Source organism: Falco rusticolus, chromosome 13 (genome assembly GCF_015220075.1).
Source record: "Falco rusticolus isolate bFalRus1 chromosome 13, bFalRus1.pri, whole genome shotgun sequence".
NCBI classification, from domain to species: Eukaryota; Metazoa; Chordata; class Aves; order Falconiformes; family Falconidae; genus Falco; species Falco rusticolus.
This window is the reverse complement of record NC_051199.1, coordinates 26,595,502-26,623,219: the sequence shown is the minus strand read 5'-3', so window position 1 is coordinate 26,623,219 and position 27,718 is coordinate 26,595,502. Positions and strand designations below refer to the sequence as shown.

The 27,718-nt window shown below is 38.7% G+C and overlaps 1 protein-coding gene across 1 annotated transcript in view; it reads right to left on the bottom strand.

The window, feature by feature from the left end:
* SI (sucrase-isomaltase) overlaps positions 1–27,718 on the bottom strand; it is a 53,176-nt gene that overhangs the window by 5,922 nt on the left and 19,536 nt on the right. The window contains exons 14-42 of the mRNA XM_037407571.1: positions 27,403–27,520; positions 26,822–26,993; positions 26,030–26,146; positions 25,313–25,467; positions 24,570–24,654; positions 23,217–23,273; positions 22,655–22,779; positions 22,174–22,262; positions 19,394–19,443; positions 17,843–18,013; positions 16,771–16,920; positions 14,982–15,191; positions 14,000–14,154; positions 12,595–12,763; positions 11,736–11,832; positions 11,512–11,624; positions 11,285–11,410; positions 10,345–10,473; positions 10,119–10,226; positions 9,804–9,866; positions 9,411–9,545; positions 8,876–8,960; positions 7,928–8,066; positions 3,923–4,056; positions 3,389–3,423; positions 3,181–3,297; positions 1,793–1,941; positions 792–876; positions 639–695 (exon numbers count right to left, since the gene is read on the bottom strand). Of these exons, the coding sequence (XP_037263468.1) occupies positions 639–695; positions 792–876; positions 1,793–1,941; positions 3,181–3,297; positions 3,389–3,423; positions 3,923–4,056; positions 7,928–8,066; positions 8,876–8,960; positions 9,411–9,545; positions 9,804–9,866; positions 10,119–10,226; positions 10,345–10,473; positions 11,285–11,410; positions 11,512–11,624; positions 11,736–11,832; positions 12,595–12,763; positions 14,000–14,154; positions 14,982–15,191; positions 16,771–16,920; positions 17,843–18,013; positions 19,394–19,443; positions 22,174–22,262; positions 22,655–22,779; positions 23,217–23,273; positions 24,570–24,654; positions 25,313–25,467; positions 26,030–26,146; positions 26,822–26,993; positions 27,403–27,520 (3,395 nt within the window). The remainder of the gene's footprint in view (positions 1–638; positions 696–791; positions 877–1,792; positions 1,942–3,180; positions 3,298–3,388; positions 3,424–3,922; positions 4,057–7,927; positions 8,067–8,875; positions 8,961–9,410; positions 9,546–9,803; positions 9,867–10,118; positions 10,227–10,344; positions 10,474–11,284; positions 11,411–11,511; positions 11,625–11,735; positions 11,833–12,594; positions 12,764–13,999; positions 14,155–14,981; positions 15,192–16,770; positions 16,921–17,842; positions 18,014–19,393; positions 19,444–22,173; positions 22,263–22,654; positions 22,780–23,216; positions 23,274–24,569; positions 24,655–25,312; positions 25,468–26,029; positions 26,147–26,821; positions 26,994–27,402; positions 27,521–27,718) is intronic.

Here is a 27,718-nt window from a genome sequence, read left to right as displayed (position 1 = left end):
AATAAAATGGCCTTCTACTGAATTACTCTCGCCTTGCTGGGTTTTTTTTAGACTGAAATTATTTTGTTTTGCTAGCCAGATTAATTAGGAGTTCCTACTGCTTGAGTAACTACTCAATGCTTTTAAGAGAAACTAACATTCTGGATCTATGAAAGACTGGCTTGATTGTAGGTGACAACAGCAGAACCAAAAGGGCCAGCCAGGTGAAATACATACTTGTGATTAACGAAGTGAGTTTTGATGCCTGCCCTTCTTATTACCAAATCTTTTCTTATTTTCTGTGAAAGATGATGCAGCTAAACCCGTTTTGTCTTTCCGCATTACAGCATTTCATACAAAGGTATTAAGTATATCATTTGAGGTTTAAAAAAGTCAAGAGAAGGACTTCAGATTAAAGGTATTTATTTAACCTTTGACTTTACTGTAAATGTGCTAATTTTGTTTTACATTATTATACCAGAATTTAAAAATTCTTATCAACTAAGTAGATGTTATATTGCTAAGAAGTGATACCGAATGCAGGTTTGTAAAAGGGAGAGAGAGGGTTCACACCTCACCACCACTCTCAGCACCCCCTGCTGCTGTCTGAACTGCACTTTGAAGAAGACATATAAAATAGAATTTTAAAAATTACTTACTGTGTAGTAATCATACCAGCGGGCATTGGGTAAGTAAGCAATCACTGTTACAGCATTCTGGAATTAAACATGCACATTTTAGATACCTTAAATAAAAAACCCGAAGTTTAGCTAAAGTGACTTTGTTATTTCCATAAGCGCTTAAAAATATACCTGTTGCATCACAGGGCTGATGAGCAGTGCAGGTCCCCAAAGGAATTGCTCATATATTTCCCAGGTGGTTCTGTCTTCTACAAACCTGTAAGTTAATAGACTATTGATTAGATATTGGGTGCTGAACTTCTCCAAAGTGTTCCTTCTGAAAGTCATTTTTGTCAGTAATTGAATCCACTATTCCCAGTATCTACTATTTCCTCCTTTTTATTCTGCAATTAATAATTCATAGATCAATTAATGCTTGCCAAAGATGCATAAAGATCCTAATGTGAAACTCATTAGAGAAATACAAGGTAATACTTAACTTTCTATTTTTGCCGTTTCAGGGTATTTAGATCACAAATCTTAGAAGGTCTTTTGAGCTCAGCCAGTATTAGCAATAATAAGATTAGTTAGTGGACAGACTGAGAACAACTTTCTAATTTGTGTTGCTTTGTTCATAGTTGCTTTCAGAAAAGCAAGTCAATATATGCAAACAACTCTGCTCCTCAGCCAAGACATTCAGGTAGATACTAGACCACATCTAATTCCACAACACAAGGAGTTAAAGCTTTTGCAGGTACTGCCCTACCTGACAAGGAACAAAGGCGGCTTTGTGTGTCTAACACTTGTTTTAAAAATCTGCTCTATTAGCTTGGACACACACCAAAAAAGCCATTTTCCCCTGTAAAACTCTCATGATTCCTGGCAGAATTCCCTCTTTTTTTGTTATTTTCATTCTACAGATGCCCAGCATTTTGTTCCTTCACCCCAAAGAGATTTACAATTTAAGTATTACTCCTGGAGAAGAAAATATTCAAATGTTCATAGTGAAAAATGGAGAACTACTGCTATTCAAAGTGAGACTTGATAATGAAAGCTCATAGTCTCAATCTCATGCTTTTTTTGTTGGTAGGAAAATTGCTGTAACTTAGAGAAGACTTGCTAGGAAGGTTGTAACTATAGAAGTTTTAGTGGAAATTCCTGGTAAGGAGACCAAAAGAGTAAGTTCCACTTACTCATGGAGCATGGGGCGGACCACAGTGCTGCCATGGGCATGGGCATCATACATTAACGTGTACAGATAAGGTAACAGGGTATATCTTATATTCAGCACATTCCTGGAAACCTCCTCAAAAGTTGAGTTCCACGAAACAGGATCTTGCCTCTGAAAGAAAAGAGACCGCAGTTAGTCAAACTGGATTGTTTCGTTCAGAAAAAATAAAATAAAATAAAGTTCTCCACCGAACTAGGGCACCTTCATTTATATAGTCTTTAATTAAATGACACAGTGACACAGAAAACAGTAGGTATCACTGTCAGCCCTAAGAGGGGAACGAGAAAGAGGAAAGGAGAGAAAAACCTCGGGGTGGGGGGTGGGGAAGTAGCGTAAAACATGTTTAATGCAAAACGTCCCAGAGGCGTGACACATCCCAGCGTACATAATTTATTACCCTTCTTTTCTGCAGGGCAGCACTCAGGACTTGCAAGAAGAGACCGAAGCATTAATGACTGATTTCAGGGAGCACTTCCAATCTTTATTAAATGTATTGAACAATACCTTGGCAAATTGGGTAAGACTGGAAACAACATGATAACCCTGAATCTGCATTTTTAAAGGCTTTAAAAGTCCTATCGAAAGGTGTGCCGCTGCAAGATAAAGCACACAGTTTTTAAAAAGGAGACTTTAATCCATTAGATAGACGCCATATAAATAGCTCAACTCTGCTAGACCAGAAGCTTTAACTGGAACAGAAGTGCTCGTTCCACTTTTTTTTTATTTTTCCAGTTATCTTGTTTTACAGCTTTCTACACTAGGGTCCTTAGCCAGCACAGACCTATATTTAGGCAATTATTTTCCTTTACTCTTAAAAGAAGTACAATATCTGATGGTGGCAAATTTGCAAAGTACAGACATTGCCGAGTCTTACTCCAGAATCTTATTACACTGCTCCATTTTCTCGTCTCTTGTATAATGATGGACAATTAGGACTGAGAGCACCAAGGTCAGTTTTGTTCCTTTAAGTATGCTTGCCGTAAAAGCACTCTATTTTAGTCTTGTCAGTGTAGTGCATTGAAATAAAAATGCCACACTGGGAAAAATACGGAGGAGTTTGATTCAGTCAAAGGAAACTTAGCACATGCTTCCTCCAAGTGGCCCAAATCCCCGAGCAGCCCCTCTGTGGGCACAAAACCTCCCAGGTGAGGGGGAGCCCTACAGCACAGCCAGCCTATGAATAAAGGCAATTTTTGTTTGATAAAGAGCCAAACATGTTTCTGTCTTGTCCATTTTGCTCGGAATGTACATTCTTTTGAGCCAGGCCAGCTTGTGCAATGTTCTGGCTGCTCTATACGTGTGTGTTGCCAAGGCCCAGCTGTTGACAACCATTAAAAAATTGTGACTCACCCGTGTTCCTTTCTGATTGTGATTCCTCGAATATGGATAAAACGCGCCCAGCTGCATCCAGCGAAGACACAGCTCATACTCCGAGTCTTTGAAGAAGCCACAGATATCAGCTCCTGTCTGAAATTTTTAAAATGATCCAATTGGAATAGTATAAAATCATGTACAACATCAAGATAATTAAATGTAGGGTAATAACTCATTAGCTTACATAAGATATTCCAAAGAGACTGAACTCCATCATACCTGAAAGGAAAAACAAGTCAACATTAGCAGCTGGGGTTTCTCCCCCACCTTTGGTGTGCTTATGATTACATAGAATACATATTATAATATTTATTTATTTACATATTATATATGTGTGTATATATGTATTATGTATACATAATACATAATAATGCTGAATGAGAAGGAAAAGAACCACCCAAACACACACAAACCCCATGATTTCTCTACTGTTTCATGGTTTTCTGCTACAGGAGTTGATGGGAGGTGGGTGGTCAGGACTAGAGAAATCAGTGGCAGGACACAGGGCATGAAGGTGCCCAATGGAATGAAAGAGCTCTCAGGACCTGGTGCAGAAGCAAAGAAGATGTAGTGAAAAAGGAATTGACCATGAATTCTGGTTCCTAAACTAAAGTGGTTATTTTAGCTAAAACCACAGGAATGCTAAAAGGAAGTAAATGAAGGAAAAGAAGTAGCTGCACATTGTAAATTGAATACAGATCTTTTTCCTTTTACATACCGATAACAGATTTAGCTAGCTGATCCCAAGCTGCAGTGTTATCACCAAGCCAGTGTCCTGCCCATTTTCCACTACTGGGATATGTGGAACGGGTGATAACGATCCCACGCTCCTTGGTAGCACTCTGCAAACCACTGACATTGAAAATAGACAAACAAACAAAAAAATTACATGAGAAATATTACTTACTTTTTTACATCAGATCCTCTGAAAATAAATTTAAGGGTTTATATTTTCATAGCAAATGAACATGCATACATCCAATGCAGATGTGCTTTTTACAGCAATTCACTACTATTCACACATACACAGAAACTCGGCTGTGTCAGCCAAGCTGTAGTTAGAAAGAAAACTGGCAAACAAGGAGGTGTTAGAATAAAGATTTCCAGCTCAGTCCAATTATTGTGCGGGAAAATACCAATATAACACAACTTGCACATTTTCTAAGGGCTCTAAGATGCGTTCCAGGCATGTCACTCCTTTCTTTACTTACTGTACTTTAAGTAACTGAAAACTTGCACCAACAGTTAAAATAATTCAGCAAAACTCCTACCAGAAAGATCATAAGGGGGAAAAGAGAGGTGCCAGGAATATTCCACCTGTCAGTATAACTAGTTACTGAAAAGGTATTGAAACAAAAAATAAGTCATCTGTAGGCACTTCAGAAACACCGAGATGGCAGGATTCAATATGAAATGAATGACATGGATTTGTCTAGGAACAAATGTATTAAACCAGATGTAGTCTCCTTGGAGCAGGTAATAGGCCTTACAGCTATGGAGTGACTACCAATGTGCGTGTCTACCTTGGCGTTGGCTGACACCTTGGGCTGATCATGTTTGGCTTTCTCATAGGCAGAAGAGATTTCGACCAGAGGTTATTAACCTTTTGAGGATGATGGAACTTATTTGTCTTTTCCAAATTAGAGGCAAAAACCTACAGAGTGGAAAACATACAGATGCTTGGGTTTGTGGTATAGAAGGGAACAGCTAGCACCAGGCGAGAACTGTCACGGACTTCTCGGGATGCTCTGGCACTAAAACCCAGTGGTGTTACTTGGGATCATTATTACAGGGAGCGGAGACTGTGGTTTGGTGATGATACAGGAGCACAGCCCCTGTGGCCACAGAGGTGTGGCCATGAATGAGCTGGGTGGAGAACCGATTCACCAATTGACCTCATTCCTCAAGTAATAATAAAAATTAAAAATTATCATCATTTTCTTAAATAAAGCCTTGGTCATTGCCACAAAGCACCTGGAAAGCAACCAAGTAAGCTTTAGGGCCAATAAAAAAAAAACCTTGCTGAATTCAGGGGGAGTTATGCTTCCTAGCTGCTCCACCAAGGATACAAGCACCGTTCTCTGCAGCGTATGTGGCTGGTCTATCCTATGTGACCAGCATGGATGCGTTACTGCTCCGCTTTCTCAGAACAATTCCTTTGCAGCCGTGCACACGTACTGTAAATCATTACAGCAAAATCCAAAACCACAATACTAGTTAGAAAGCTCCACTGATTAAATCGCACTCTCTCCAGTGCTGGCTCCACAATAATTGCCTAAACAGCTGCTTCAATAAGGCACGATTTATTTATTTTTCTACAGGATTTGCAGCTTTGGTGACACTGTAATTACAGCAAAAATACACAAGTCACTTAAATTACCGTACTAATTAAACTAGACTAATGTGCTGCAATTATTTCTTCCAAGACAAACAGTAAGTTTTCTAGTATCTTTTACTTCTTTGCCACGTACTATCAAGTATTTTCGGCCTCCGCTTGGTTTACCCTACTTCAACGATGCTTTGGAAATTGCAGCCAAAATTCCAAACGTAAAGCAAGAGCATGAGGGCTCTGCTCCCAGGAGGTGCCAGCTCTCTGCTCCAGGACTGTGCCCATGAAAAGCAACTACTCCCGTCACAAAGCCCAAATTTACCTCCCAACGGTCACACTACTCACCACTTTTCAGGTCTGTGCAAAGGCCTCACTACAAAATAAGAGCGTTAAGCCAATATCCAGAAGCTCCCTCTGCCTAACGGATGGAGAAGCTAAATCAAGTTACATTAGAAAATTGCTGTTCACCTAAGTTACAGGCATTTGCCAGTTTTGTGCACAAACGATCTTCCTGTTTGGCTGGATTGACATTAGAATAAAGGATCGCTACAATATGTCTTCAGTTGCACAAGTACTCCCTCACCGAATTCCAAAGAATAAATTGGGAGATGACATACATAAATATTTGTTTACCTAAGCTCTCATTTTTCTGTAAATTGGAACTGCAAGAATATCTGCATAACCCGTGTAATTTATTGTAGTCACTGCTGTTACGGTGCCTCTCAAAACAGAGGAAATATTTCACTACATGTCAGTTCATACTTAATACACAGGAAAGATGGTACTATCCTCCTACTGTCAAACGACTGTCTACTCCCAGCGCCTAGACAGACGTGATTCGGCTGGCAGCAGGGGGATCCAACCTGCCTTCTGCCCTGTCAGCAACTCCGCTCCTGCCTTGACTGGCAGCGCTGCAATGGCCCACTGCCAGATGTAACATCCACTCCATCAGAAATTCAAGCAGCCTTGATATTTTCTTTCTTTATGGTAGTATCAAGGTTACCAAGGGCTTTAAGGTCGTTAAGACCTATAAAGCAACACTCTCCCTTGCTTACTCCTTGAATTGGAAATGAAACAGCACAGATTCATTATCATTAGATCAGACGTTATCTAAAGCAGGCTGGGGGACTATTCAGAAAGGAACAGATAACGACAGTTGCCTTGGCACTGAAGAAATAAATTCTTAAAAGCAAAGCTTTATGCACAAGGTTTGCATAATAAAAGTCACTGTTTCCCCTTTTCACTCCTGCTCATTTGTTTCAAACAGAGGACATAAATGAGCCCTTAAATTTGCGTTGTTAAGAAGCTATGTTCATTTTCCCTCACCGGGTGTATAACGTAAGGCTAAAACAGCAGCGTCAGCCCTGGGAATAAACCAGGCTATCCCAGCAAAGCCTAGCCACAAAAAGTATTCTATAGCTTGATTACAGTAAGTATGGGAGGCTATCATTGAGTAATTACTGTTCCCAAAGGCTGATCAAAACGTTCAGACCTGTTCTCCATTCTGCCTTGCAAGGGAACACCCGCGCGGTGCCTTTGGGTTGACTGCTCTCGGTTACAACGCACAGCATCGCCCTGGGGTGGCCTTGGCGCTGCCTCATGATAGAAATCTCTGCTGAGAAGGCAACATGTTGTGTCTGAAGGTGCTGAGACAAGGAAGCGCTCGATGGCGAGTAATTACATCCAAATTAAACTATATGAGAAACAGCACCGTGGCCACCTCACTTTGTAACACAGGTCACCAGTTCAGCTCGCGCAACAGAACATTTCTATGGATGAAGCCCTCGGGACCAGTGTACCCAGAGCTGCTCCGCAGCTCAGGGAGCAATAAGTTTCTTTAGCACCACGCTTGGGTAAGCTGTCTTTAAATCGTACCTTGAAAATTGTGTCTCTGCTCAGGGTCAGTGGTTTTAAAGCTGCTAAACTCAAGAGACCTTGCCTGCTTGTCCCGAGACAGTCAGTGATGCAGCTGCAGGAGCAGACGTGCCTGGGCAGGTGTGGTTTCCCTTCTAGGTGGCTCCAAGTGCAGAAGGTATTTATGGCAGTGAAGGCAGGGAAGCACAGCTTCAGCTCAGACCTGCGCAGACCCCCCTCCCCTGCAGCAGCTGAGGTTCATGTCACCCTGCTTGTACCACAGGTGAGATCACTGCGCTGAGCAGTAGCGGGACTGAAATGATAACAACTGCCAGAGCTCAGCAGTATTGCTCAAAAGGTTTTGAGTATCCAGCTCCGCTTCTGGCTGAGTTGAAGATTCAAAGACATTTGAATAAGAAGAAAGATTTCTCAGGCATATTAGATAAACTGATGAAAGTCTGGGCTCTAAGAATGTAGGCACACAGTATTCATTTGCTACATGTTTTGGAGACAGCAAGAATGCATGCAAACGTCACTTACTCCAGGGTAGGTTTGGTTTGTGACCATCCATAAAGATTGTGTACATCATAGTGTCTAACTGGGGTACCATCTGGCAGATATTGTTGACCTTCCATGCATAGAGTTTTGACATTTAATCCATCTGACCGGTATCCCAAATCTAACGGAGAGGGAACAAAAAAAAAATATTTATATATATATAAATAGCTTTTTAAAAATAGAGTATTTCTAATATTCATATGTAGGCATTTGGGTCTGTAGGTTACAGATGCTTTTACTGAAAAGGCTCAGAGAGTGAACAGACTATATTCAAATTCAGAAGATATTGAGAATCTTTGTAAACCCTGTCATATCATCCATATAAACAGAAAAATGTGTGGGGTGGGCGATATGGTCTGTGTGTGAATATTAACTTCCTGACAATTCCTGAGAAACTATTCATAATAACTAAGACAACTGTAAGAAACAGGAGTATGCTAATAAACCATTAATAAATAATTGCTAATTAGTACTACTTTACACCAATGCTTAAGTAAAGCCAAGCTAAGAAAGTGAAGTATTTTAAGTGTTTGACTGTATAGATAAATGGTAACAAGAGGTATCACAAGAATATTTTCTAAATGTTTAATTAATTGCAGTATTCATCTGAGAAAACTGCAAATCAGAGAGCTACATTCTCTAACATGCCTAAAGCAAAGCACCTAAATATAAAATAGGTATCAAAATCCATATACAGGCAAGGAGCTGAAAATTACTTTATTCTTAAAAACAAGTGCCATGTAGTTACTGCTCCCAATGAAATAGATGACGTTGAAGTGTGCCCATAATCTCAGAAATAAAGGGCCACTTTCAGTTAGGAGTTGTGGGTTTACATACCTAACTTCAGGCATTTATGCCACGTATGCCATAGAAGAAATAACATAATAATCAGAATGATGTAAAACTGTTTTAAGGAGTGATCAGACTTACCAGGTATGTATGGTGGCATATTTAGGAGGTCATTTCTACATCCGCCAATGGCACCATTCAGAAAAGCTGCTGGTTCATTCATGTCCTAAAATCATAGAGTAAAACCTGTTCGTATTTGCTTCAAACCTACTAAACACAGTAAACTACAAGCAAGCAGCATTGTAGAAGTTCTCCAGAGCCCTTACAGCTGCAGGCTGTCTGCTGTTCCATGTTTTCCCCACACATTCACATGTGGCACAATGCAGGGACAGGGAGCCATGAAGTGTTTCAAGGGAAGAACAATGACTCTGGGCTCCATTTTCCCAGTGCAAACAGTGTCATAGCGGAGGAAGAAAGTCACAATATACTGAAGCAGTGCAGTGTATAATCTAGAACCAAAGTGGTGTCTTTGGCTGGGGGCTGAGGTTCTGCCTGGTGCTCTGCTTTCCCTCCAGCCTATTTTTTATTTTACTTAATAGTTTAGATACCCTCTGCCTCTACTAGTGTCTGGCAGAGAAAAAAAAAATCCAGTAATCAAATACCTTTCCATACTTACAATCCACAAGCCATCAAACTTGACACTGCTGGAGGGGTTGGTGGGATTGTTGTAGAACTCCAGGATTTCATTCTTCCACCACCCCACAGTGGAATTGCGGAAGAAGTCTGGGAAAGCAACATGTGCTCCATAGATCTGTAAAATAGTAGGAAAACAAAACAGATAGAGGATTGAAAGCATCCTGCTGTTAAAATGTTGGTGTTTGTTTAAAAAAAAATGGGGAAAAAAATTAAAAATTACTTGTTCACTAACTTTTTTGGCTCTTTCAAAACTAGCCAATTTCTGCACCTTATTCCTCCCGTAAGATTTGTCAACAAGCATACTGCTATTTTCCTTAATTAATGTGCTGGTCTGTCTGTATTTGAGTCCATAACCAAACCATATCAACATTACCTGTATTTGGGTTTGCTCAGGCAGTGACTCATTGATTTGTACATTGGGAAGAAATGGCCAGACCTAACAGGACAAAGAACATTTTAAAATAATCAAACCACACTGAATATAAACTGAGCATAAACAGACAGATATAACAATTCTTCCCTGATACCTATGGGAATGACAGCACAAACCGAAGACATTCCAGTTTGTAGTATTTATTCAGTGTGTCATCTACAGCAGGCATGACTATACCATTAGCAGACTTTCCCACTATGGATAGCATGTAAAGTCAAGCATGCCTCTACTGTCATTAATTTTTAAGAACAGTACCTTGGAATATATAATGTTATCAGTATTGGGCCATTTTATGAAGACATCATTCCGCAGACCTCTTGAGAAAGTAGGATAATTGGTTTCATTTCCAGAGATGGCTGGATCCTACAATGAAAAACAGTTTTACCCTTATGCTTAAAAAAACAAGTTTAGAAATGCTGTTGAATATATTCTGCGTTCTGCAATGATATATGGAAATTTAAAAGCAGTATTCAAAACTGACCAGGATAATTATAAATCGCATTCCTTCTTCTTTTATTCTGTTGATCAGAGCTGGTAATCCAGCAAAGCGTGTGCCTATGGTGAAGTCCAGTTGCCTTTCCATATAGTCAACATCTGCATATTGGACATCCTGCAGTTCACAATAACAATGTAAAATTATTTTTTCTCTTTTTTTTTTTCCCCCAAATATATATTTATTGAAAATCTGCCAAAATAAGTAAACTACTGAACTCTTGAACTGTAAAATTGCAAGCAGATGTGACTTTAAGCTAAAGCTATTAAATGAATATTACACAACCTATCAAAAAGTCCATACAAAATAAACCTTTCACTACTGCATCTAGTCTGAGGGTAGAAATCAATAGATAATAGAGAAAAGAGTCCTGGATTAGTATATATGTGTAGGTACACAGAAACTGCACACGTTACCATATCTATAAGGAAACTGAAAACAGTTCTGTATTGAAATAACAATGTTAATTACATTTAAAATGAAAAGTCACATTTCATTTACAGTATAATTTTGTTAGACCTATGTGCTATTCCAACTTTCCCAACAGCCACCTATGCCAAATCATAGCTGACTTGACACAGGGCAATGTACCATCAAAATAATGCTGCCTCATTTTCTTTCCTGCTTGTTTCTCTTGCTGATCTTTTCTCCTTCATAGCCAGCATGGCAAGAGCCCATGAATGACTAAAGGCATCTGGTTACCTCTCTGGTATGAACGTTAAAGCAAATGAAGCAGCCTAAGGCCTACATTTAAGATGGTCCAGGGTGTGCAGAGATGTTCAGCTCTGGCATAAAACTGTCTGCTCTGCTCTACCATGGTGGTGGGTTTTTTTGATTAGTTTTTGATTTCTTATTTAAATGGTCTTAGTTAATATGGTGAAGCCAAAAGTTCAGGCATGAGCTCAAATGTTAACTGCTACCAGCGTACATGGGGAATTCCAGCTGCCTTCATGCCCTCCACCAGCTGGGCGATTTCTGAGTCATTCCTGTATCCATAGCGGCACAAGTGGAATCCCAAAGACCAGTAAGGTGGCATGACTGGTCGTCCAATCAGCTAAAAATAAGAAATTTATGGTGAGAAGGTGAAGAAAACCCAAACCAACCAACCAACCAACCAAAACCCAGGATTAGTTTGTCATAGAGTAAGGATCCTACTGCAGTGTACTCCTGAACAACAAGTTCTGGCGTTGGGCCCAAAACCATGTAGAAGTCAAGAATTCCACCAGTGGTGCGATATGTCAGGGCGGGGGTTGGCTGGAATGTCACATCTGGAAATGGAGGAAGTGAAATGAGAAAATGATACCTGGATTTGCCACTATTGTAAAACACTGACCATAAATATAAAACACATTGAGAAAATAAAGTGAAGGATTTCTTACCCATTGCATTGCTGTTAAGCAAAAGAACTCCATGGGCATTGCCATCTTCTTCAAGAGCCATGTAAAATGGCTGATAACCATAGGAATTCAACTTGTACTGCAAACAAAATAAATACATTTTACTGGGGAAATATTGCATGCATTTGCTTATTTAAATTTATTAATAAGTTTAATAAAAGGTGGTTAGTCTTGTTGAGGCTGACCAGACAAGGAAGGAAAGCAAAGGTATTACTGCCTTTAAAACTTCCAAATGAGAAAGTGCTTCCCCCAGAACAAAACTCTCCCTTCTTTTCAAACAGTGGCAGGTGTCTATATGTTCAGAAGATGCTGGTGGCATTCTGTGATCTTTAATTTACTCAAAAATATATTCAGACCTGAACTGGAAATTAGAGTTATAATTAACTGCCACTATTTCGTCGGTCATTCCCTGCAAACTGAATACATTGTGCTATCTCATAGGAAATAACACAAGTTCACACATATACCTAAGATTTCTGATTTACCTCTGTAAGTACTAAATTAATCCCAGAGCAGTAGGAGTTGTCCTGACTCATGTCTAGCTTTCAGAATAATTAGCTGAAAAGAATAATATAAAAAGGAGGAATATGCAGTTATTTCTAAGCCGTTTGTTGTCTTCCAACATCTGGCTCAGGACATGAGCTCCACACCTTAGTCTTGCTGGTCACAAAGAAGAGGTTTAGAGAAACCATTGCCATTGAGACACCATCGAAATTATAAACCACAATAAATACAATCAAAGCCAATAGGTGCGTCCAGTACCAGCAGACATCCACTGTACTTTGAAATCCTGCTGCACATTAGGTTCATTGGTCCAAACCCCACATTTGCTTCTACTTACAGTAGGAGGCTGGTCCCTTGTGAACATTCCCCAGGTATGCCAGCTCATGTTATGTCGAAATGTATTGTGCTCAGTTTCTCCAAATCCATATATATACTGGGATGCTAAGCGGGTAGAAATCTGAATGAACATGTCACTGAATGTGAAGGTGGGCAGCTGTGAATCCCAGCTAAAATGGAAAAGAGAAAATAAAAACAAGAATACAGTGTCTTCAGTGCTGTGTTTAGCCGGCAGACACTTTTTTTAGGCTACTCTCTCTGAAAATCTCACTCTTGAGTAAAGGTGCAATAAAACTGTTATGGTTATTGAGAAAACTTAAAGCATATGAAATGGGAATGTCTAAGAATTTGATACATGATTTAGAGACAGAAAGTCCTCCATATGTCTCAAAGACACAGGCATCATGCCCCGCAAGTTGCATCATATTTCGGCAATTTAGCGAGAAAATGTATTTCAGGAGAGTATGCTTGGATTTTTGTCACAGACTGATCCTTGATGCCACATGAAATACAGAAAATAAGTTGCTTGTAACAATTTTCTGGACTTTTTGTGCAGATTACATTGAAAGTATATTCATAGGTCTCATTTATTTTAAATCACCATCTTTACAGTTGGAAAACAAACTACAACATGATGGTGCTCTGCCAAAGAATTACCTCATTCCAGGAGGCTGAATTGCAGTTTGAATTATTACTCTGCTTGGCAAAAAGGACTTCAGCTTGCAATTAAATTTTAAGTACTTAAAATAATGACCTAAGAATGTGTTTTGAATAACAAATGTAACACAGAGACTGCTAGCATTGTTGTTCTCTGTTTTCTAGCTCTGACTTAGGCTAAATCAAGGAAAGAAATGTGGAAGCTCCTGTCATACTTATTAGCTGTGATGTTACCAAAACCTATCTGGAAGTTAGTTGTGACACTATTTTCGTCTACTTTTTTTTTTTCCTAAATTGAACCAAATGATCGATCCTTAATGATCAGTGCTGTGGTCACACCTAAGGAAAATTTTAGGAAGTGTAGAAAATCATTGTATCTCTCAAAGACTTGGAAACTACACAAAACACTGCCTTTGGAGCTTTCTGTGTTCAACACTTCAAATGTTGCAGAAGGCTTTTTGCAAGTGTCAGACTATGAAGTGACAGCGGAGAAACCTTAGATAATTATGAGAAAAATTCGGACGTTGTTCATGTCAGCTTCTCCACCCTCCCCATGATCAGTGCTTGCATACAATGCAGTGGTGAAGCCACCTCCACTGAAGCAGCACCAGTCATTTCATGGGAAGGATGCAAAAGCCAGTCTTAAGGTATTTACAACATAGTTCACAAGAAAGTACATAGCACACAAGGTTTTACTTGAAAAGAGCTAACAAAGCCAAGTGAAATAAAACAAAGTGGCTATGGCTTACATGACTGTTCCTGTGCTTTTGCGCCAAACTTGTATACCAAATGGTTTTTTCTGAACTGATACTTCATAGAGTCGTTCCGTATCAGTGCTTGTTGGGGAGCTCGGGAGATTTAGTGGTACCGGAACCTCATATCGTGTGTTTTGATAATCATAAATCTGTGAAGTAATAATCAATTAATTTCAATGAATGAGTTGTTTGTATTCTTATCTATAGTGATAGAAAACTGAAACTGATAGAAAAATTGTTGAAAACATTTGCTGAGATGAATATTTTCTTTCAATATATATTATTCAACAAATTCTTTCACAATTTTTGGTTTGAGGGAAAAAAATCCCAAACCTTAAGGATTTATTTTGGATCAGGAATGGATTGTCTAAGTATTTATATGAATTTAAAGTATATACTTATATTTAAAATATAGGCGTATATGTATGTGTATGGCAAATATCCTTCTGATTCATGTTTTAGCAAGCTTTGAGGGATTCTTTTTTAAGCTTTACATGTTCTGAAAGCTGACAGAAGTTAGTTCTTGATGCCTGAAAATTTTAAAGCATCACATTTATATCACTATTATTAGATGCACAGTAATAAATTATAATCTAAACAATTTTAGAAGTAGAATAATTAACGTAAACATAAGCTGTACCTTCATCATAAAGTTTATCTATAAATTCTATAATTAGATAAATTAACTTGTATGTTAATAACATGTCTTCAGTTCCAGTTTGTAGTTGACATTACACATATACAATGACATTATATCTTTGATTCATATAATTGCATTGTAAAACCAAGCACAAAATTCTAGGACAAAAAAAGATGCAAGATAAACTGCTTGGTTAGAAGGAGAAACATATTTAGGCAAGGGTGCTACTGTCTGTCATATAGAATTGACTATAAAAAGCCCATCTAATTTCCATGAATAAGACTATTTTTAACAATGGGACATTACGTATACTTATAGATTCTGGAATGGCATTACCTTAAATTGCAGCATGTGGTTGAGATGATATTTCACCTCCAAGCGTAGTGTACTAATCGGTGTAGTGAAATTGTCATTGGCCCTGGTCCTGGCACTGTTTAAGGTGAGGCTGGCTGCCAAACCTGACGAGGTGTATTCTATTTTGTCTACAGAGTAAGCATTGCTGGAGTTGTAATAGCAGGGTGGAATATCCAAGCCTGATGTTACTTGCTGCAAACAGAAATACGTTACAGGTTAGTGAGCTACACTGCCCTGCTGTATTTTGTGTTGGTTATTAGCACAGAATCCAAAGCTCCCATTTTTATCAGATATCTGTCAAATGTATAATTTTGGGGAAAACTTAATGCAACTAGTGAACAATAAAGAAGTAACACCGAACCCATTGATCTCTACACTAAATCAGACATACTCAAACAATCCAGTGAAGGCTGTACAAATAGTTCAGTCAGGAAACTGAATCCTTGCACAGTGAAGGTGGATTTACTTTCCCTATATCTGTGATATTCACCTCAATCCCACAACATAGCTTCGTCTTGGCCTGTTGAAATTCCTAAAGCTTCCCCCCTTTAAATCTTATTACTCTCTGGTCTCTGGCTGCCTTCAAGGGGATGTGTCCAAAACCATTAGATATTCAGGTAACATCAGATGAGACCTTTCCATTGGTTTTGTTCACATGTATTACCTTTAAAATATCCACTGAGAATTACATCCTATTTATCGAAGATCTCTTGACAACAAAATTACTTTCAGTTCCCTGCTACAGTGCAGCAGAAACACTCGGACTAGGTGCCCTGAGGTTAGATGAGCTGATGTAGGTTAATGCATTAGCCTCCCACCTCTGGATACTTACCATCAATCCTGCCTAGCTGTTCAGATGAAACCAGGCCTGCTCTGCACATCTTAATTGCTCATGAATATTCATTCAACTGCCGTCACCAAAATCAAAGCGCCTTTTCACTTAGTAAGTGTTCAAAACACACGCAAGTCCAGAACAGGACCAGAGTTCAATTGCACATGAAAAGTCATTTCCAAATGTCCAAAAGTACAGAAAATATTCCTAACTCACCTTAGCTGTAGCTGGCTCAAGAGAAGCTAGCAGAGAATTTGGGTCTTCATGCCTAAGAGATATGTCTAAGTCGCAAATTTTAGACTTAGAGGAGCGTGGAGTCTTTTCAGCTGGAGAGAGCCTCTATCAGTTCAACCTTGCCAAAGCATGCTGCTCCCATTTGGTTACGGCCACGGGAGAGTCATGAATGAATCCAGGTGGTAAAGAACTGCATGTTGGAGACTATGATTTGGAAATACCTCCTCAATATAGGTATAAACAATTGAGTTCACATACGAACCAAAACTTCTGGGGGCTTCAAGGATTTCCTCCCAAACTGAGGTCCAGAGGAATCTGATGCTTCTATGACCACGAGGGCGAAACAAAGGGGTTAAGCCCTTCAGGCCCACGGCGCCAGTGAAGCAGAAGAGGGAGCTGAAGATGCAGATATCTAGCCTACTCTATATTTTCATAACTAACATTATTTCTTTCCATCTTTCAAAAAGACCACATTTTTCCTTGATTTCTGGCATACTTTGGAAGAGCTTACACAGTTGCCAACTACCATGTATTGGTCAGGTAAATAAAACCTGCTAGCACCGGCCAGCTGATGTCTGTGCCCCATTTTCTCCAAGTCTGACAAATCTGCCAGACTACTTTTTACACTATAACAGCTATAAAGAGCAAGCTGTGATTCTGGAAATGTTTCTGTCTCATTAGTTTAGGGAAATTATTTTTGCTTACTTCCCAAGCACAGCCAAGTTGTTCACATTTTTCTTGTGTTGGGTCAGGACTGGGGTAACAATTAAACCTTTCATTGACACTCAGTTGTTGAGTCCATGTTATTGTGTAAGATTTTCCCAGTTCAAGCTGAAGTCCTGTTATATGAGCAACCTATAAATATTAAGAAATCAGCAGTTATTAAATCTCACATCACATCCATCTTTCCTTCAGTCAGCAGAGATGAGAGTCCTCAGGTGTAATACATTTTGCTACATGACAACTCAAAGAAACCCCTGTCCCGTAGGTTTTGATACAGTGTCACTTTTACAAACACACACAACTGATATTCTTGCAGATAAAAATCTGAAAAATCTAAAAAAGTTTTACTTCATCCCATAGCTTCCTTGGAAGCAAACAGAAATAAAGATAAAGGTACAGTTCCTTTGTGTTTTGAAATATGAATGCAAGAGGTAAGAAAAAATTAAAATATTTTGTTTCAGTAACTGAAATAACAGGTAACTCAGCTGCTTGTAATAATAAAAGAGGGTGTACAATGCAAGTTCAAAGCAATGTCAGCACTATCGTTAGTGTTGGAAACTACTTGTATGAAAGCTTCCCACTAGCAGCAGCACGTTTGCTTGCCTTGCACATAAATGCACTGTGTTGCTGCTTTCCTGTATTCATCCTGTGAAAAACTCTGTATAAGTGATAAAGGAGGTTTAAACATTGTGCTTGGTTTTGTTTTACAGATTAGTGCAAAAAGAAACATCTAAAACATAAGTATTTGTTTCCTTCCTCTAATATCAAACAAAATCACAAAGCTAGTCCTCCTCTTAAAAATTACATGTTGCAACATAAATAACTGCTTAACTATATTTTCTGTTGCACTGAGGGTCTGAGAGCAAAACTTAGATGAACTTTCTATGCAGTTGAGATTAATGCAATTGTACTTTTTTCTGTAATAAAATACACAATGTGTTTTGTTGAAACAACATTATTACTGAATACTGTCCTTTGCAACATATAAAATAAAGGTGATGCAATTTCAAAGATGTTTATCTCCCAAAGAAAGATGTTTCCTTTTAATGTTTACCTTTTCTAAAGGATAATAGGTGATATTAAGCAGAGAACTTTCCACAACATTTTTCTGAGATACAGTAACTGCTGTTATTTCCTGGAGCGCTCCCAGTATCTTGATTTCTTCAAATTTCAGATTGTTTGGATCAGTATAATTGCTGTTTATAGCATCCATTTGTAGAACATTCTGAAAAATAAGGCATTGATCACATTCTTATTAAAAAATCTACCTAAAATCCTCCTGATTTAACTTTTTCTAATTAGAACTTCTTACTGTAGCGTAAGGTAAGCCAATACCTTGTTCATAATATTAATTATTGTTTGTTATTACAATAATACTTCTCCACCATGTATGTAATATGCTTCCTAGTTGTGTTTCATCTCCATATTTATTTTTTTTTGCTTGTTTTAGAAATAGCAAAAGTCTGACACATGTCTGCAACAAGGCAGATAACCTCTACTTGACTGGGATCTTGCCAGGTGCTAACAAGTGACGGTTCATATTCACTTTTCCTGATATAAAAATGCCAGTTCTAGTTCAATCACATTACTTACATTAAGAGTTCAAACAGTGGAAGTGTACCATGGCTGTCACATATGCCAGTGTATAACTTCCTTATTACTCTTATTATATTTCCTTATACTTCTTAAATTTCTTCCTTATTAATTTTTAATTCAACATCATTACAGTCAGCTGACGATTTGGCTACAAGGGTTCCAAACTCCAACAGTAACTGAGGTTTCTTATCTGTATATGAATATATGATTACATATGATTACAAAAAAACCCACAAAACCTAATGTGTGTGCTTCCGATTTTTATTCCTTTGCTTTCACTCCCACGTTCCTACACATTCTCTCTCAGTTCCTGCCCTGCTGTTTCACCATGGCAAAGGAAATTAGCAGACATTATTATTGTTGTACTAAAAATATGATATCATTTTTCTTGGAAACCTTGTCATAGGATAGCTCTGGTTAATATTGAACAGGAAAGCTATCTGGACTCCAGCTTGACATAAATTCACTTTGCCAAAGCACTTTAAAAAAAAAAATAAAAAGTAAACAGTCATGAAGTAGATTTGTTGGGTTCAGACTAGGCATAGATTTTCATCACTCTTTGGAAGCATTTAGCTATATTTTTGTAGCATACAAAGATTTTTTCAAATTCTCAGTATTTTGAGTATCACAAACATTACATTCACCTCCTCTCTGACTCGGTTTTAACTGCCACTGATGTTTTATAGCTGTCTTGCTCAATAAACATTGCTCCTGAGTTTGTTATGTGAAAGGAAACAGGACAACAGGACACTTATATTAACTAGGAGGTTAAGAACAGGTGTTCTTCAGACACTTATATTAACTAGGAGAAGAAAAGACAAACACCAGATTTTCACTTCTGTTAAATTACTGTAATTTGAACATGACTCCGCTTTGACTTTGCAGTCAAATATATTGCTTCGTAGCAAATCTTTTAGGAGAATAAGGAGGGACAAAAGAATGTTCTTTTGAAGATATGATTGATAAAAATAATAAATCAAAATATGATTGTTAGAAATAAAAAACTTACATTGGAAACTGTAAACTTGTAGTAAATGTAGGCTTTACTCTCAACTGTACCTAAAAGGTAAAGAAAGAAGTTACACTTGCAGTGCAGAAGCAGCATTAAAAACAGGATGTGCCACTGCTGGGCACCAATAAATTGTTAATTATTATCATTAATGCATTCAGAGACTTCACGGAACATCTCAAATTTTTACTAATGTTTCTTTGAGGAACTGAAATTTCTGTTTTTTCCATAGCCCAGTCTCCCAGGAGACCTATCTCTCCAACTTTTTCAATTTTTTTTTTAAATCAGCTCTTCTAAAACGTGCAAATTTTTACTGTTATTTTTTCTTATCTTCTCTTACATATGGATGTATGGCTTAAAGTTAATCCTTTAAAATACCCTAAATAAGCACTTTTCATGCAAAAATGACAACAATATTAATAATCTTTGCTACAGAACCATAAGAGAGGAAATAACATGCATCTGGGGAGAAGAAATACAAAAGTTGAGTCAATCTAACATTTTTTCCCATGTACAAAAAGAAAAATACTGTCATTGCAAGCAAATTGTAAAGTTTCCCTGAAAAGACTGCAACCTATACGTTTTGAACAGGAAATAAAATCACAAGATGTTTTATTGTTTTGTTTCTTAACAGAAGTGAGTACAATGATATAGCTTCATTATTTTAGGCCTTGACAAAGGAGTGCATATAGCTGTCACCCATACGTATTGCAACCACCCAAGGCCTTCAAAATTTATGGCAGCAATAATCAGCTGAATCACAGCTCTGTTTCTTAAAAGCATCCCTAACATCCATAAAATTTAGAAAAAGTAAAGGCTTGAAAGTTTTTCTGGAAGATATGTTTGGTGTAATTCAAAGACCAGAAGAGAGTTCGACAGTTGGATGCATGGTGTGGAGGACAAGGTAGCTATGCAATTAGGAAAGGTGGAGGCAATTTTGAACACCAAAAGTTGTTTGCTTTTGTGGAAGTTGTGGCAGAGACCTGGCCCCTGCCCAAGTGAAACAAATAGATTGTGACCAAGGATAAAGGCAGCTTTTAGGAACTGGAGGATAAGCCAGAGAAACTGGACACTTTGGTATCTAGAAGAGGTGATTAGCTGTATTAGAAGACAGAGGTAAGAACGCACTAATTCAGATACCGGTCTGTGGACCTGCATGGCTAGACAAAATATGTCCATAAACAACTGCCTGAAGGATTTGGACCTAACTGTCAAGATCATATATTAATCTTGTGCAAAATATGGTAGCATTATTTATTTTTACCTCAATCGTAATACCACTCTGACTTCATTCTCATCTGTCCATTCTTAAGGTTGCAGTTTTTCCTGTTTTCTAACCTACATTCTGTTCCAGTGTAGCTAAAGAAAGCTCTGACGCTTTTGCCACTGACAGCAGTCTACAGATACGGTAGGACATGAATCAGAGATCAGGTCTACTTGAAATGTAACGATAGAAGCTGGCATACGCCATAAACCAAAGTCCTTAGCTCTGAACGTTATGGCTCACTGCAAATAAAACAATAACATCTGCAAAATACAAGCCCTTAAATCATTTTAACGCAAGCTTGAGTATTTGGTAGAAGTTCTTCCAAAAATCATTTCAGAATAACCCTTTGAATGGCTTGCTGACTTTCAGAAACACACGTAAGGAGGACAAAGGCTAGTAAAGCAGCCTAAAGGATTTAAAGTTCCCCAAATACTTTTAGTTTAATGGAAACAGGGTGCCTAACTAAAGCTTCAGAAACCTCACAGAAAATCCCACAGTTCAAGATACTTCATCTTTCAAAACTTCCTTCATCTCAAGATTAAAATAAACAATGTATCTATGGATATATAATGGAAAGGTTCTTTCCATTGCTCTAGAACAAACTCTGCTTTCCTTAGTCATACATGTATTCCAAAATTATTAACTTTACAGAATGCCTGAACAACCTTAACCTTATATTAAGGTTTGTGTTGTGGTTGTTTTGTTGTTATTGTTAGCTTTGGGTTTTTGTTTTGGTTTTGTTTTTGTTTTTTTTTTAATTTTAACTTCAGTTGAACAGTGCCTTTAATCTTACCCTAAGCAAAAGAGGTACGTGGTGATATAAATTGTTTGACAGAAAAAACTGGTGAGGTAAGTAGTATCAATGCCAGTTTGTTGCAAGAGATGAGGTTGACAGGCCTGGGCATAATCATAGGGACTGTCCCAGGGGAAACAAGTTCTCCAGAAGCTTTGCTAACAGCGAGGTTGGCAATGTGACAAATGTATCCCATACGCGCTTACTCACGTGCTCGTGCACCAGAATGCTGTGGAAACCCACATGGCATAAAAAATGTTGGCTCCAATATCATATGTTTGACTTAACAACATTCCTACTGTTTTCACGAGCAATTTCGATAAACCCAGAGAGTTAATAACAGGGCTAGTTATTCCTCTTCTACCAATTCTTAGTATCAATCACCAACCATGTGCATTCTTGCACCCAAGGCAACCAATTTGGGTATGTGTAACAGAATATATATCAGTCTTGACAGCATGGTTGACAGTCAGCGCACTAACATACCAAACCTTTGCAGCTTTAAGGCTATAGTGAAACCTGATCAAGAAAAACCTCTAAGTTAAAATCGCTACAGATTTCCACCTAAAAGCGATGAAAACCAACTGACATACAAGCAAGTATTAGTATCACATTACAACAATGCCGCCTTCTTGCTCCGTGAGAGCGGCAGGAAGAGCAACACTTGTACGTATTGATGCTTTGCTAACCCTGCTTATTTCAGTACTGGTAACTGCGCACCTGTAGATTCTCCGTCATCCCAGAACAAGTCCCCAGAAGCTGCACTGTTGTCATCCAGGGCAATTATCAGTCCCATGGGATTCTTGCGGCTGTGGAAAGAGAGACTTTCCGTCTGACACGTGTAACAACTACCGAAGCAGGCCCACTAAAGCCTTCCTCTTCATGGTAAGAACGTGACACTCAACAGGGTTGCAATACTCTGAGAATTGCCTTAGATGTGCCCTTGGTTGCCTTTCATTTTCATGCAAACAGAGGAAAATACATGGCAAATTTACAACACGCTAGGCAAATAAACCTGTGATTAATCACTGAACCTGTAATGTAAGCAGTTGGGGAAGTGAGGTGTGGCTCACAGTTATTCCCAGACTTCTTCAAGGTGAAAATGTTAAATACAAGGGGCTGCTACTGATTTGGAACGTGAAAGTCCTCAGCCCGGTCTTGAAAAAAAGCCACCATAAAAGCATCCCCTTTTGAAGCTTACCTTGCAACTGTTGTGTTAGCTGGTTGTTGAGTAGGGTAAATATAGCCACCTCTCAGGTGGAGTCCCAGTTTGTCGGCTGGCAGGAACATACTGGTCCATTGTTTTCTCATTGGGATTTTTGCCCCCTTATTGACAGGGATGTAAAAGGGAACGGGCATGTTGCATTACTCACTTTTGTCCTTTTTCACCAATCAAACTTATTACCACAGTAGCGGCAAACTTATTTGTGGAAAAGAGATTTGTAGCTTATACTTTTATTATTAATTACTAGAATTATAATTTACCACTTTTGTGTAGCGTAATTGCAATTATTCTATTTCATTTGATTTCAAATATGGTCTTTGTTAAAGTTTCCACTCAATCTGTCTTCCCATCTCCTGTGCTTTATTCCATAGCTGTGTCCGCTCTTGCTTCAGGCACTTACCCCACCACCCTTCACCCCTGGCCTCGCTGTTTCCTTCCTGTGGGCTTTACTTTAGGTCTCTGTCACCAGAGCAAGCTGGAAAGTTCATCACAGAGCCATGTAGAAAATCCCCCCAAAGTATCCTATGCATTTACATACCTTATCATACTCATACCACACAGCATCAGGAATATATGCTTGAATTCTGTCCACACCCTGAAAGGTGAACAAAGAAACAATGTCCATATTTGAAGACAATCTGTTCCAAGAAACTGAATTTTCCAGTAAAATTCACACTTTAAAGATAATTGATACTCCCCCTCTTTGCTGCTTTCTTTCATGGTTTTCATGAGGATGCTGACAGAAAGGAAGAGAACAACCCAAACACAATTCCTGCAAAGCTACTGGGAGACAACTGAATCCCCACTCCACAATGTGGCAGCTCGTTGTACGCAGCCAAGAGTCAGAAGGCAGTGCTTCAAATCCACTGGCTCAGATCGTGGCCTCAAGTATCTTCTTGATTTTCAAATTTTTCCTGGCTGGCATCTTCCAGATTCTTACTTTCTTTGATGTATTTAACAAGTGTTTTGTGTTTCTCCATGGCATGTGTTGCTGGCATGAACTATTATTTACATGATTCTGCCACAGAATAAGCCATGATCTACCTGCTTTCTTGTTGCACCACAGACAAGCTGAAACGCAGCAAGAGAAGCCAATTCTGAAGAAAATCCAGAGATGATACACAGGTGAAGTGAATCACAATATCGGACTACATGACCCTGACTCCCAAGGGGACTGGAAAATACCAGTGGGATTTAATAGCACAAAGGGCAAGATTTTCCATTTCAACCCTGATAAAAACATTCTGTGGGCTCTCCCACTGGAAGCAATCAAGGAAAGGAGGGGGGAAAACCCAATCAAACCCTAGGCTTCTTAGAAATCCATCTTCAGCCACAAGCCAGTAGTGTGGGGAACCCACGCAAAAATAAATATGATCTAAGGATCTAACAACAACATCATCAACAAAAGATATTTGCACTGGAGATAGATCTGTGTTGATGCTAATTAACAAGGCCCTCTGCAATTGCTTTGCCAATAGAGCTGACAGGTCTGGTCAAGACAGAAACATCCTGACAAGAACGGGGCCAGAGCAGATTTCCTGGGAGCCGCAGGGAAACGGCAGAGCCTGCTTCTGCACCTCAGCACATTCAGCATAAAAAAGCAGCAGTGGGTCGGGTGTGTGTGTGTGTGATTTCAGCAGGAAACACATGCATAGGAGAGGAGCTATAACCTCCAGCCGGAATAATAGAATTGTCACAAGGCTGAACAGCAAAGCCTCAGAAGTGGAAGGTGGTGTCTAATCAGAGCAATAAAGGAGTGACAGGAATGGTGTCACCTGGGCATTTCAGGCTGCACTTCCCTGCCAGAGAAAAGAGCTGGAAATGGTGTCTCAGCGTGTCCCTGCACCCCCCCCAAGGGTTATGAGATAGGTACTCAACCAGCCAAACCTACCGGGTCAAGTACAGGGGAAATAAGCAGCCCAGGACCCCACAGGAACTGCCTGTCAACACTCCACGTCACTTCATCGGAGTAGAACCTGAGCAAGTGTGAAGGATATAGCAGTAAACTGGTTAGTTTAGGAACTACACCATCACCAGCAATCCCAATATTTCAGGGTACGGGTTCTCTAGAAACACGATTGAAGAGTGTCATCTCTCATCTCAAAAGTCCCTTTTTTTTTTTTTTTCTCTCCTATGTTGTTTTTTTTTGTTAAATGTGAGGCAACCTGAAGAAGGTAAGGTCTTACTAGTTTAGGTAGCGTTCTCTACATGTGTCTGAAAGTGTAGGTGTGCATGTGCTCTTAACACAGTTTATTCAAGAGTTTCCAGGCAAGGAAGCATATATTCTTACATAAATATATATATATACACACACACAGAGGATGATTCTTACACACACACACACATATATATGATGATGGTGGAGAATAATTTGATTAGCTGACAATAACATCTCATAGCAACTCTTAAGAGTGACTGACAATAATATATGCGTACATGCAGAAATTACAGATGGTTTCTGATTGCTCTTCTGATTGCTCCAAAATGGTATTTCATGAATTGAGAAGTTGTCTATATATATTCCAACGTACATTTCCACAGACTACATCAGTGTTTAGAAAGCCCCTAACAACATTCAAGTGTCTGATTTTTTTGTTCCTCATAAAACTCACCAAAGGCAATGACTAAACTTACTCATGCAAAACCGGCCGCACAACTGTATCTCCTTGAGTATGAGCTTTATAGAAGAGTGTATACAGGTAGGGCAGCAAAGTGTAGCGAATGTTCAAGTAATGCTTGGAGCTTTTCACCAAGATGGAATCAGGTCCAAACACAGCTGGATCCTGAGGCTGAAAAGAAATATCAGATAATAATAATAATAATTATTATTTTCACCATGCAGAAACCGCTCTGCCAAACATGGGAAAAGTGGCTGCATTTTCAGAGAGGCTGAAATTCAGTGGTGGACATCTGTGTGGTGTTGGCCTTTCAGAGGTGTGACCTGAGGTCCTGCTCCTCCAGGCTCACCATATGTTGCACTCCACATCCCTCCTTGCCCATCTTCAAGGAGAGTGCATCAGGGTCAGCCTGGGTTTCATCCTGGCATGCAGTCAGGTGCATGTTAAAGGGCTGCCAGGAGTCAGTCTGGTGGGTCACATAACAGTTAGTATTTGCCCTTAGTGGTATGCACAACCAATGGTGATGAAACTGTTGGCAAAAATGTGTAGTCTGAATTAACCCTTATGGAGCCTAACCTCTCAAATCTAAGATTTCATAAAGAGAGCTTAAAGTTCTGCTGTTTTCAAACTGGTCAACTGTATAACTGTCAGTGACAGTAATGACTATTAGTGATACTAGTAAAGGCAATATGGTAGTGTAACAAAACATGTGGTAAGAGAAAGCACAACTTACTATGAGATCTTTAGAGTTGTGATTCCTGGAGAATGGGTAAAATGCTCCTACTTGCATCCATCTTCTACAAAGTTCTTCTGTGGTGTGGTCAAAGAAACCACAAATATCTGCTCCAACCTTTAAATAAAAACAGAATGTGTTGTATGTACAGTATGCTGCACCTCTAATCTGTACATAAAACTTCTCGTTTTCAGATATACATTAATTCAAACTTAATTGCTAGCCAGAGTGACTGAGCCATTCAACATATTTGTACCTCTTTTCTTTCAAATTTAGCTATGTTGTACAAAAAATTATACTGAGTAGTAACTAACACTGCTCATTGTTCTATTATTCCAAACCTTTACCTTCCTGTTTGATGCCAATATGCCTACATTAGGAAAAAAGCTCCAGAGTCATACAAATTTAAATCATGGAAAGGAGATTGGCTATTTCCCTTATAAACAGATGCCTCTATTTAATCAGAAAAGGTAAGAAAAACAGCAAGTGCTTCTTATCTATCACTAGTGTTTAAAAATTACTAGAAGTAACAGGTAATTTGGGATATATAAGATAATATGTTACCCATATTTATCTCACCATACAGACACAGCAATCAAAATAAGTGGCCTAAACTCAAAATCAATGATTAGGGAAAAAAAGTCTAAATCAAATTCCTAAAGGGGATTAATCTGGAGTTGAAAATATAAGATGGTTATCTAGATAGCATTTGATTAGATAATTTGTTATCACAGAGATGGAGATACTGTTCATCCATATATTTTGAAAGGATGTCACAAAGTAATGTGATACATAGGGAATTCCAAAGAGGTTGAAGTCCAGCATTCCAGGTATCGCCCACTTTATGTGATCCCATGTTGCTGCATTATCTCCCAGCCAGTGTCCTGTGTGCTTTCCTGATCCAGCAAAAGTAGACCGTGAAATAAGGAAGCTTCGTTTTCCAGGAAACAGTGTATTGATGACTCTTGAAAGGAAATAAGACTGGAATTATGTAAACTGAAAAAGACAATTTGGACATCAATGTTTTTTTATACGGCAGATTTACACTGACTGATTTACAATAATTACTCGTACCAGATATGTGAACTCCTTTACAGTTAAGCAGGTGTATTTTAGCGAAGTTCAATACATTAATGTTAAATAATCCTTCCATACAGATTTTACAAGCAATATGTAGCTTTTAAAAGCAACATGTGGCTTTTACTATCAGCTTTAGTTAGTAGATTTTGCCTTAGCTGCATTGTCTTAAATATAATACAGTGTTTTCTAGGAACTGGTTCCCTTTAGAAGTGAAGTCTCTTGCTGTTTTTCAAAACGCAGGCCATGCACTGTTCTGAAACCTTTTTGTAAAGATTTTAGGATACATTCCTTACTTCTGTGTTGATATGGCCATGGAATATCCATAAAGATTGTGGACATCATAATGTTTCCCCCACTTCTGTACTGCATCCATACAAAGTGTCTTAGAAAACATGAGATTATCAAGAATACCTTCAATAAAGGAAGACAAATATAATTTTTAAGGTACATTTTCAGTATGAATATTTCCAATCTTTTCTTTAATGCACATTCATGACATTCAAGCCCTTTTCTGTTTGCACTAAGGCCAGTATTACTACTGTAAAAACAAAATGTTATTCTTGGCTGCTGGTTTGATTTGTCTGTGACCTTTTCCACCCATACAAAGAA